This window comes from Octodon degus, unplaced genomic scaffold, assembly GCF_000260255.1.
Source record: "Octodon degus isolate 3935 unplaced genomic scaffold, OctDeg1.0 scaffold00002, whole genome shotgun sequence".
In the NCBI taxonomy this organism is placed as follows: Eukaryota; Metazoa; Chordata; class Mammalia; order Rodentia; family Octodontidae; genus Octodon; species Octodon degus.
Genome location: NW_004524578.1, coordinates 24,518,466 through 24,530,370, shown reverse-complemented (window position 1 = coordinate 24,530,370; position 11,905 = coordinate 24,518,466). Strand labels below are relative to the sequence as shown.

General features: G+C 37.2%; 1 protein-coding gene across 3 annotated transcripts in view; it reads left to right on the top strand.

Annotated features, from left to right (window-relative positions):
- Positions 1–10,273, top strand: part of Ctdspl2 (CTD small phosphatase like 2) — a 91,906-nt gene extending 81,633 nt beyond the window's left edge. For 2 of the 3 annotated variants that reach the window (XM_004623347.3, XM_023710903.1), the window contains exons 11-13: positions 3,622–3,748; positions 5,231–5,326; positions 7,198–9,057. In XM_004623347.3, coding sequence (XP_004623404.1) covers positions 3,622–3,748; positions 5,231–5,326; positions 7,198–7,263 — 289 coding nt within the window. In that variant the 3' untranslated portion in view covers positions 7,264–9,057. Of the gene's footprint in view, positions 1–3,621; positions 3,749–5,230; positions 5,327–7,197 lie in introns of all 3 variants that reach the window. The other variant, XM_012514042.2, reaches the window with a different exon arrangement.
- Positions 10,274–11,905: the final 1,632 nt, after the last annotated feature.

The window sequence follows — 11,905 nt, the reverse complement described above, 5'->3', positions numbered from 1 at the left end:
CTTACTGGATACAGGGTCTCACTATGCAGTTAAGATTCATAGTGGTCATCCTGTCTCAGCCTCACCAGTGCTAGGACTATAGTTGTATGCCACCATGCCCAGTTTCAGGGCTGGCATGTAGTGACCAGGGCTCCCGGGCCGGCACTGCATGTGGTACTGGGGATCGAACTCAGGCTTTGTGTTTGCCAAGCAGGCGCTTAGACCACTGAGCTATCTCCCCAGCCTGATCAGATGTATTTATTCTCTGTGACATCTGTATCATCATTGCTTCTGGAGTTGGGTGGGATGGAGATATGCACATGGTGTTTACCTCTTTACTTCTCTGACATAATATAATACATGTTACCTAATTTTTTTAATGTTATAGAGAATAAAGGTTAATTTTAACAGATAGGGTTGAATGAAATTAAACTCACGTGCCCCCCCCCACCCATTTTGGGGGGGGATGGTCTCAGTTATGTAGTTCAGGCTGGCCTTGAACTCACTTATACAGCCCAGAGTGACTTTCAACTAACAGCAGTCCACCTCCCTCAGCTCCCTGAGGCTGGCACCATTATATCTGGTTTATTTTGCTTTTTAAAGAATATATTTATCCTCCATGTGAAAGGAAATGTTACATGAATCTAATTGAAAATTAAAATTGTAGTTGTCACTTGGGTTATCTGGGCTTAGTTCCATGTGTTTGCCTAGCAGATACAGTGTATTCTTAATTAGGCAGAAGTGCCTACAGTAATTTTTAAACATTTTAAAAATTACTTCTGGCCTGCCAGATAGCTCAGCAGTCTAAAGCACCAGCTTAGACAAGCTTATGGCGTGCAAGGATGCAGTTCGATCCCTGGCACCACATGCCCTGCTAGCCCCGCCCCCAGGGTGGGCTGAACCAGCCAAAAAAAAAAAAAAAAAGGTGGGGCCAGGGAGATAGCTCAGTGGAATAAGCGAATGCCTGGCAAGCGCAGGGACCAGAGTTCAATCCCCGGTTCTGCCAAAACAAAAAAGGTAAAGGTTACTTCTGTTATGTTTCTTAGTTGGAGTGAGACTTAAGTGAAGACTGCAGTAATCTTTCTGCATGTAACATGTAGGTGTTAGTCTGAATTTTTGTGTGAGAGAAATGGCACAAATGGCTCAAAGGCTTTAATAGCTATGTATTTTTTTTTTCTTGTATTTTTTTTGTATCTTAGAGAAAGATCTACAGGGTGTTCAGGGTTACATCACTAGATCGGACTCAGTGATCCGCCTGTTTACAGCCTCCCAAGAGCTGGGAATACAGGCGCGTGCCTGGGTCACTATGTATTAATTTTCTTACTTTTCCCTATGTACTATCTTAGTGAAAAATCTTAAGTTTTCTACTTTCTTTTTCTTTTTTTTTTTTTCTTCTGTATTTAGGACAGGGTCTACAGGGTCTCACTACGTTGATTGGACTCAGTGATTCTCCTGTATTCAGCCACCCAAGTGCTGGGATTACAGGCATGCACCATCACACCTAGTCTCAGAGTGCCCTGTGGGCGTGGCTGGCACTGTACATGGGGGATCGAACCCCAGCCGCTGCACTCTGCCTAAGCAGGCGCATTAGTCTGCTGAGCTATCCAGCTGACCCACACTATTTATTTGTTTGTTTGTTTGTTTGTTTGTTTGTTTGTTTTGTACAGGGTCTTACTGCCCAGCTCGAACTTGTAGTGATCCTCCTGTCTCAGCCTCCCCAGTGCTGAGACTACGGGCATGCACCCCCATGTCTGGCTTTAGTGGCTTGCTCAGCATGGGCCCTGCACAACATCCAGTACTGAGGATTGAACCTGGGTCCTTGCACTTGCCACACAGGCTTTTAGTCCACTGAGTTCTCCCTAGCCCTAAATTTTCTACTCTTGTATTTTTTAGGGAAGGGTCTACAGGGTGTTCAGTGTCTCACTACTAGATCAGTCTCATAGTGATCCACCTGTTTACAGCCTCCCAAAAGCTGGGATTACAGGTGTGTGCCACCATGCCCAGTCTCAATTGCCATCTCAGCGTGCCCCGGGGGCGGGGCCGGCAAGGCAGGCTGGGGGATCGAATCCCGGCCCCTGCACCTTCTTGCAGGTGCTTTAATCCGCTGAGCTATTTTGCTGGTCCTCATTTCTTAGAATTTAAATCTGAAGGCCAGCTAGATAGCTCAGCAGGGGGCCGGGGAGATAGCTCAGTGGAATAAGCACTTCGCTGGCAAGTGCAAGGACCTGAGTTCAATCCCCAGTTCCACTAAAAAAAAAAAAAAAAAAAAATCTTAAAAAAAAAAAAAATAGATAGCTCAGCAGACTAAGTGGGCACAGGAAACTGGGTTCAATCCCTGGCATGCCATGCAGACCTGCCTCCAGGGCACACTGGGACACCTGAGATGGCGTGGTGGTACACGCCTGTAATTCCAGTGCTTGGGAGGCTGAAAACAGGAAGACACTACGAGTCTGATTTGTGTAGTGAGACCCTGTAAACCCTGTGCTAAATACATTAAAATAATAATTTAAATTTGAATTTGAACTTATTTTAACCCATTTTTCATATACACACACTAAAAGGAAACAGGTTTTAGTGTTTTCCTTTTTTGTTTTTGATTTTTTTGCAGTACTGGACTGAACTTAGGACCCTGAGCTTGCCTGGCAGGCACTTACTCTACTGAGCTATCTCCCCAGCCTGGAAACAGGTGTTTAAGAAAAGTTGAAATGATGGAATGTTTTGACCTGAATAGCACCTTTTCTCAGAACTTTAAGAAAAACTAAAAAAAAAAAAAAAAGTTGTAATGGGGGGCCGGGTAGATGGCTCAGTAGAATAAGTGCTTCCCTGGCAAGCACAAAGGTCTGAGTTCAATCCCCGGTTCTGGGGGAAAAAAAAAAAATTAATAAAACCAACACAAAAAACATCCTTTCTTGCAGTTTTTGTTCTGGCATGTACAGAGATAGGGAGGCTGTATGGTCTGTTGTTTAGAGCCAAGAGGATCAAAGTTATAACTTGGGGCTAAGTGCTGATTTACTATGTGACCTTGGACTAGGCATTTGTCTCCTTGCACCTCAGTCATCTATCTGGAAAATTGGTTAAAAAACAGGACCTCACTAACAAGAAGATGCTGATCTGAGCTTTGCTGGGTAAATAAATCACAAAAAATTAATTTCAATTCCCCTTTATAATTTCAATATATAATATTTTGGGATAAACCTAAGATTTTTTTTTTTAAACTTTTTTTAATTTTTTTATTTATGTGTGTGTGTGTGTGTGTGTGTGTGTGTGTGTGTGTGTGGCCAGCTCAGCCCACCAGGGGGCGGGGCTGGCTGGCATGTGGTGCTGGGGGAATCGAACCGCGGTCCCTGTGCTTTGCTAAGCTTGTTCTAAGTAGGTGCTTTAGACCACTGAGCCATCTCACCAGCCCAAACCTAAGATTTTTAAGTCATGATAACATTAAGTTGTAGGTTTCCATAATTGCTAAGAAATTTTAGTTGTACTGTTGCTCAAAGTATAGACCTAATATTTATATTTGAATTCTTATTTGAGTAATAAGACTTATCCTATTAAAGCCTGTGGTATATGTATGCATATACTTGTTTTTAATATATAGTAGTTTTTAGAAATTTTTTTTAGTAAATTTATTTTTATTTTTATGTTTAGGCACCGGCTTTTTCGAGAACATTGTGTTTGTGTACAAGGAAATTATATAAAGGACTTAAATATTCTTGGAAGGGATCTTTCAAAAACCATAATAATTGACAACTCACCACAAGCCTTTGCATATCAGGTACGAAGAGAGTTGCTAAGTAAACTCAGATTGGAAAAAATAGGTAGATAAAGCTGCCACGGTAGTATATCTTTGGTTACTGATTTGGTAATTATAAACATGTTGAAAATTTTAATTGGCTTACCTATGTTGTAGTCTGCTGAACATTCTGAAATATTTTCTTAAACTATTTTGTCAGTATCCTTTGTACACTATAGAATTACAACTGAGGATGAACCATTTTTGAGATATAGTTTCAGAGCTTTGATTCACAAATTAGCGAAGAATAGTGACTAGAGTATTAACGTTGTCAGTAATTAAAAAGGGGGTAAGGGAGTCTGCATGGTATTGAAATATGTTTACTTTGGACCTCTCTACCTTTTGGTGGATGATGGTGGTCATTGATTTTAGGATTTTTCTGCATGCTAAAATACGCTCTTAACACTGAATTATGTCTCTAGCCCTAGGTCCCTCATTTTATTTACTCATATTTTAAAATACGAATTTTAAGAACTTTAGTTGGGTGCCTTTATATATACATGTAGTCTCATTTACTTGGGAGGTTGAGACAGGAGGATTGCGTGAGACCAGTCTGGACCAAATAGCCAGACCTCAAAATAAGACAAAGCAAATTTCATCTTGGTTCCTAAATAAAATTATTTCCATTATTTCTTTATCTCAAAGATACTATTTAGTGTAAATTTTAAAGTAAAGCTCTTTTACCATTGAGATGACTATTATACCAAATAGGGCTCACATTTTTAGACTCTTGTTCAATGAAATACAATTGAATTAAGAATAGAACAGCCAACCAGACATGGTGGTGCACGCCTGTAATCCTAGTGCTCAGGAGGCTAAGGCAGGAGGATTGTTGTGAGTTCAAGGCCAGCCTGTGCTACAAAATGAGCAGCCAGCCTGAACTGCATAGAGAAATTCTGTCTTAAAAAGACAAAAAGAATACAGCAGTGGTAGTCTGCATCATGGCCTGTGCTAGTAGTCTCAGCTGTTTGAGAGGCTGAGGCAATTTTACTTGAGCAGGAGTTCAAGGCCAGCCTGGATAATACTGTGAAACCCCATTTCAAGTGAATGGGATTTGGTCTCTGTGTGAGGAAAAATGTGTATCGTTTCTGATAGTATTCTCTGCCTTAAGATTAGCAATATCCTTTTATTCCTAATACTCAGGACTATAGTCATAGTGCTTAATTAAATGAACAAAAGAATACTGTTAGTTATGGTAATAGTTTTTCTAAAGCTTGTTTCTGTGGAACTTTTTTAGTGTTACATTCTAATACTAGAAAATCAATTCAGCTTCATTTTATTCCTTAAGCATTTGTCTCTTGCATTATTGAATTGTCAGCAAAAATTGATAACATAAAAAAAAGCATAGCATTACTTTTCAAAGGATCTTTTAGATAAGAACTTGCTTAAGTTTAGTGTTCCTTTTTAAACTTTTAGAAACTAGGCAAAATATGAGAGAATTTAATTACATATTTATCATTTTAGCTTTCTAATGGAATCCCTATAGAAAGCTGGTTTATGGATAAAAATGACAATGAACTTCTAAAATTGATTCCATTTCTGGAGAAGCTTGTAGAACTGGTAAGTATACCTTAGAATTTCTCTGTTGTGATTTCATTAGCTCAGCTCTATTAAAATCTCTTTATGGGTATTGACTTTTAAAGTTAACTGGTGGGGGGCCAGGGAGATAGCTCAGGAGAATAAGCGCTTGCCTGGCAAGCACAAGGGCCTGAGTTCAATCCCTGGTTCTGCCAAAACAAACAAAAAATAAAAAAATTAAAAATTAAATTAACTGGTGGGAGATTAGGGGAAAGTGTGAAAAATATTATGAGGAATTTTCTAGTTTTTTTTTAAATAATGCACAGCAGAACTCAAACAGGCTCAATCTTACATTTAAACAAGATTTTCTATACTAGGACTATTTATATTTATATACTAAAGAGATAAAATGCCATTTAGCATACTTTCTGATAAAATGTATGAACACAGATAGTACCAAGAATGCTTTTGAGGGCATCAGAAGAATGGGCTTAATACTGATCAGGGTACCAGAGGTACAGATCTGGGTTAATCTCAAGAGGGCAAAAAATCCATTTTTAGTTTTTTTCTTTTCTGTGGTTGTTAAATGGACATGGGAGCTTTCCAAAAAACTGTTTAGTGTTCCCCAGTGCTGAAGGAGCTGGGCTGTGTATATGGTGAGAACAGAAGAGCCACCTACAAGTGAGCTAGTGATTTGGGAGTCATTGTATGAGGTTGTATTGGCAAATACTAGATGCTAGTTGTGATTCAGGTCAGAGGAGTCTTAAGTGTGCCACCAACTGGAACCACAAAGGTTCTGCTGCAAGGTTGAAGTGAGAGCTCAGCGGTAAGGAAAGTCTCCCTAACAACACAGATATCCTTAAGTCTGCTCCTCAGATCTTAGCACTATGGGAGGCTGAGGCAAAAGAATCACAAATTCAAGCCCAGGCTGGCCAAGGTAGTCAGACCCTGTCTCAAAATAAAAGTAAAAGGGCTGGAGGTGTAGCTCAGTGTGGAGGCCCTGGGTTTAGTCCCTAGTACAGGGACTAGGGGTATCTGACATGGACAGACACAGTCATTATTCAAGGGAAATTCATCAGTATTCAGTAAATGGGCCCAAATGATTAGGGGAAGGTCTTCAATGCAAGAAAATGAAGAAATGATACATTAGGAAAGCAAATAGGCCAGGAACATTGGAAAGCCAAGGACAGAAAGAGGGCTGCCCCTCCACAAAGGCTTTGGCTGAGAATTTCTGGGCTGGAGGCAGATAATCTCAGGCTACATAGCCTTCCTAGAGGTAGGAAGAGGCCTCAGAGAGAATGTAGTGATTTGGAGTTTCACCTGGGGTCCAAAACCGTAGTGCTTACTGCCCACCAGTGGTTTCCATGAATGTTTTCTAAATTCTAAGTTAATTATGTTAATAGTATTATTCCTGTGCAGTTATCCCTTGATAACTTCTTTGGATATTGATTCCATGATACTCTGTTGACATCAGATCACTCCTAGATTGCTTATAATAGTTAATACAATGTAAATGATATGTAAATAATTATTGGGCTGTATTGTGTAGGGATTAATCACAAGGAAAACAGTCTGTTGGGGCCAGCGAGATAGCTCAGCAGACTAAAATGCCTACTTAGGCAAGCACAGGGACCATGGATTGATCCAGCACCACGTGCCATGCCAGCCATGCCCCCAGAGCAGACTCAGCCAGCCAGAGTCCAGGCATAGTGGCACATGGCTGTAATCCTGGCACTTGGGAGGCTGAAAGCAGAAGAATCACAAGTCCAGGCTGTGTAGTAAGACCCTGCAACAACTAAATACATTTTTTTTTAAAATGCAGTTTTCCCCAAAAAATGCTTATGTTATTAAAATAAAATCTATGACATTAAGTGACTTTAAAAAAAAAACAACAAACTGTTTTTTTCTCACAGAATGAAGATGTCCGACCTCACATCAGAGACAGATTTCGCTTGCATGATTTGCTGCCCCCAGATTAAAAGACTTACCAAAACACTGAAGGGGGAGAGAATGCAGGACCCTTTTGGACTAAGACAAAAGCATTGCCATTACTGTTGAAATTTTGCATTTTTGTACCCTGTCTTGCTTTTCTTATCTTTGGTGCCCAATAATAATCAAGGGTTACAGAAAGAGACTTTATCTCAGATTGCATACATACAGTAGGTAGGCTAAAACAGAAGAGTCTTTAGAACTAGTGCAACTCCAGTGAAATTTTTTTATGTACAGGACATCTGCAGTTTATAAAGAATTCTGTTTCTGCCACCAGCAGTTTGACCTGTAGTTACACAGGATTTTATGATAATAACAGAGATGAAAATGGACTTTTATTTTCTCTCTGTTTGGTGCTCTAAGTGGGTTTGTAGCCACTTTTCTGTTACTTTACAATTCTCATTTCAACAGGAATGGCCAGTAAAAGTTGTTTTATTTTTCCTGTTAAGGTTTATAACCTTTTTACATTTTTGACCTGTATTAGATTAGAATTTCATTATGCATTCCTTTTAGTTGAGGCGCTTCTTAGTTTTCTGGAAATAGTCAATTTTTAGTTTTTTTTATTATACGTTTGAATGGCCGTTTTCCTGCTTTGTCTGCCTGCATATTGTATATTTGTTTAAAAATATTCTCTACTTTTAGTCCATGTAAGTTTCATTTAGAAAGACATGCATTTATATTTTGTTTCTGTAATATTCTACTGTAGGTGAAATCTTTTCAAAAATCAAGAGACTGGGTAGATAAGAATTTATGAATGACTAATATTCAAAAGATTTAAACCATTGTGATGGTGTGTATTCCCAAATGGTAATATCTTGCAATGGCACACAGATTTAATGGATAAAGGTATACCTCAGACTTCATTGTGCTCACCAATCTTTGAGGAGAATGAGTTTAGTCACCTGTTGGGCTTGATTTAGGTATTGCTGGCTTTGGTTTTCTCCAGGAATGAAGTATTCAGCACAGTGATTCAGTATTTCTACTTCGCATGGGCTGATAGTATGTACCTCTGTTATGCTCTCAGTTACAATCAATTTACAACTCTGTGTAACAGCTTGGTACCTAACAGTAGCTATGCATAATCCTGTGGCACAGTACACTCCCAAGCCACCGATACAGTTAATGTGCTCTCATAGTGGTTTTCTATGCTATATGAAAATGGTCTTCAAGCCTTGGTTCTCTAATGCAGCTACCACAAGAGGTTGATATTTTTATAGTGGCGTGTAATCTTTTCGTGAGGCTTTTTATGGAAGGTAGAATTTGTAAAAGTATGCTTTGCCTCTCAACTGCATTAACATGCCACAGGCTCAGACTGTTTGTGTAAAGGATGTCAAAGAACGGCACTTTTTCTAAAGAAAAGTTTGATATTTTGTATGCTTGTTAAGAAAGTACAGTATTGGAAATTAAAGGTGGACAACTGATAATTAAGGAGTATGTCAGTTAATTTTTTATGTATATTACCTGTTTACTTGTACAACTTATTGTACAAATTACATGCAGCTTCATTTTCAGATGAATCCTTAAAATAAGGAAATCTTTTTAGGAAAACATTTAATTTTTGTATTTTTGATTTTAAAGGCATGAGTTATGTCAGTTTTCAGTGTATTAATGAAGATTTTAACTTTTCATCAGGTTGAGTGTTTTCTTACTATATTATCTGTTGTGTATGTAGTTAGCATATTGTGTCACTGAACTGTTTAAAGATCTAGCATGTAGAACAAGCCTGTTTTGTGGAAAATCCTTATTCATTAAAAAATAATCGTGGCAGATTTTCTGCAAAAAAAGCAAAAGAATTTGCAATTCAGAAACTGATTTTTTTTTTTTTTTTTAATTTAAAGGAAGGTATTTTGCTTGCAGGAAAAATACTACAGATTCATTTTAATGAGAATCTTTGAAATGTATTTATCTTTAGGGCATCTGGGCATCTTTATGCTGTTTGTCTTATGTCTTTCTTGAAATAAAATGTACATACGTTACCTTTACATATGCTCTTGCTCAAAATTGTGAACCTAGTTACATTTACTCCTTGTTCCCTTCCTTTTTATGCTCAAACAGCAAAACAAAATCTGAACTTTCAGCATGCCATCATATTTGCTGAAAGTTTTCCTAATTAAGTAAAAGTCTCAAAGGGCCTTCCCATAACTTAGAGGGAAATGTAAGCACCTAATACCTGTGCCACTTTAATAATAAAAAGGCAACTTTTAAATAAATAATCTTTTATTAATGGTAAAGTTGTTGTAAGCCCCATACCAAGACAGTTCCCTAAAGTTTTGAAAAATGAAACAACATAAGGTTGTGTAAATAAAAGAAACTTTATATAGCCTGAGAAAATTCTCAAAACTAAATTTAATACTATATATTTTTCCCATTAGATTTGGGTAATTTTTAAATTATTAATATAAAAATAAATTATAAAGTAACAATTTAGTCAGCTTCCTTCTACTTAGTGTTTTATCTTCCCATTACCTCTTTATCTTTTGATATTGAATACTTCCATTTAATTGGAAGTGCATTTTTTTTTTTTTAATTGAGATGTGCCCAGCCCGTCAGTTCACACAGGAAATGTGAAGCCTGAAAAAACTAACTGTAATAAATGCAGGAGAGATGGATCCATAATGAGACACAGCAGAAGTTACACGTATACACAAACAACTCTGAAGGACATAGTCACTTTGTGCTATGTCCAGTGATCGCTCTCTGGCTTTTAAGACATTCTTCTGTTTGTATCATTGTTAGAAAGGATGTTTCAGTCAGATTTTTAATTTCATGTAATATATGTAGCCCTAGATTTATCACCATATTTCTCCTTGAGTCCTAAAATAGAATGATGAGACTTCATAACCATAAATTGTTTTATATTAGCTAGTATGTATATTTATTTACCCAATGGCTTTATCTGTTTCCCAAAATTGATTTGGGATTTGTTCAAAGTATTGTGTAACATCTATAAATGGCTATTTTCTTATAACTGTCAGTGAAATGGATGTGTACATTGTTTTTTAATATTTCTCTGGGTTTTTGGTTTTTTTGGGGGGGTTAACATAGAATTTTTTTTTTTAAGTTATCTTTGGCCAATGACTTTTAGCTATATATTTCATTCAGCGTTCTAAAGACGTTTATTTCTCATTGTTTTGTTGTCAACTTGCCTGAAAAAGAGACTTCATCTCATCATTGAAGAAGAGCATTTCATTATTACTACAGATCTTTCCAGCAAGCACAGAATTCTTCATAAAGACCAGGTCTCTTCCATTTATGTACTGAGTCAGTACATAAAATCTGAAACCTAAAGGACACTGACGCCTTCACTTATTTGTACTAATATGATGGTGTTATATCTGACATCATTAGCTAGTTAAGTTTTTCTGACTTGACTTCTCTTTGTCTTCCTAGGTATTTATTTGTTATATTTTAATCTCCTGTATCTAAATTAGTTAATAGTTACCCACTGAATAACTATGCCAAGCAACTAGAAAAGAATGATTTCCCCTTATAGGGGAAGAGTGGACTGGGAACAAAAATGTATGGGCCAGGAGGTCTTGGGTTGACATTCACTCACTTTCTTATTCTTCTCATGAGCTGTATTTGAGTTTAGTATTTTTCAGTGCCGATGTAATTGATTGTGTTGTTACTTTTCATGTCTTCCTTTGAGTTGAAAGCTTGCTACAAATTTGTACAAAAATCATTAATACAATTTCCGAATGAGAACAAAACTATCTTTTTATCACAAAACTATCGTACTTAGATGCTACTCTAATTATTATTGGAGTCTTATGTCTCACTAAAGTAGGACATATTTTTATAAAATGTTTATGTCTTGAAATTAATTGCTGAGAGCAAGAGTTCTTTGGGATATACTACATTTTGAGGGGTGTTTGTTTGTTTGTTTTGTGTGTGTGGTACTGGGGATTGAACTCAGGACCTTGCACTTGCCAGGCAGATGCTTATTCTACTGAGCTATCTCCCCTGCCCGACATTTTTTTTTAAAGGGGATGAGTGTAACAGTTTATACTAGTTAATGATTTTGATGTTACTATCTTAAGATACATCAGTGGGTCCCAAACCTATTAGAATTACTCTGAAAAGCATTTAAGGTATAGATTCCCGAAACTTACCACTGGAAAATTTTCATTGTATCTAGAGTGGGACCTAAGAGTTCTGTGTGAAAACAGCTTCTCCTGGTGATACTAACAGTCAGCTTTGGGAAATAATGTTTTAATAATGTCACAGTGGTTTGAGAGTAGGCTACCAAAATGAAAGTTTACCAGATCTCTGATAAGTTATGTCCTCCCTTTTATTCTTTAAAAAAAAAAAAAAAACAAACTGGGACCACATTTCACAGAGTTTAAGATACATGGAAGAATAATAAGCTTGAGACTGCTGCTCATTATCATTTTTGTCTTTCATACTTTTTTAAAAGCTTGCATTTCTAGGACTTGGATAGTTGATCATATATATACAGCTGAAGGACATGTCCCTGAATGAGACCATTTTAAATATATATATATATATATATATATATATATATATATACTGTAAAATATTTCACTATTTTTTTATTTTCTAAATCTTTGTAGAAATGAGAAATGAAATACTATCTCTTCTTTTTTTTTCCCCTCTTTTTTTCTTGAAATG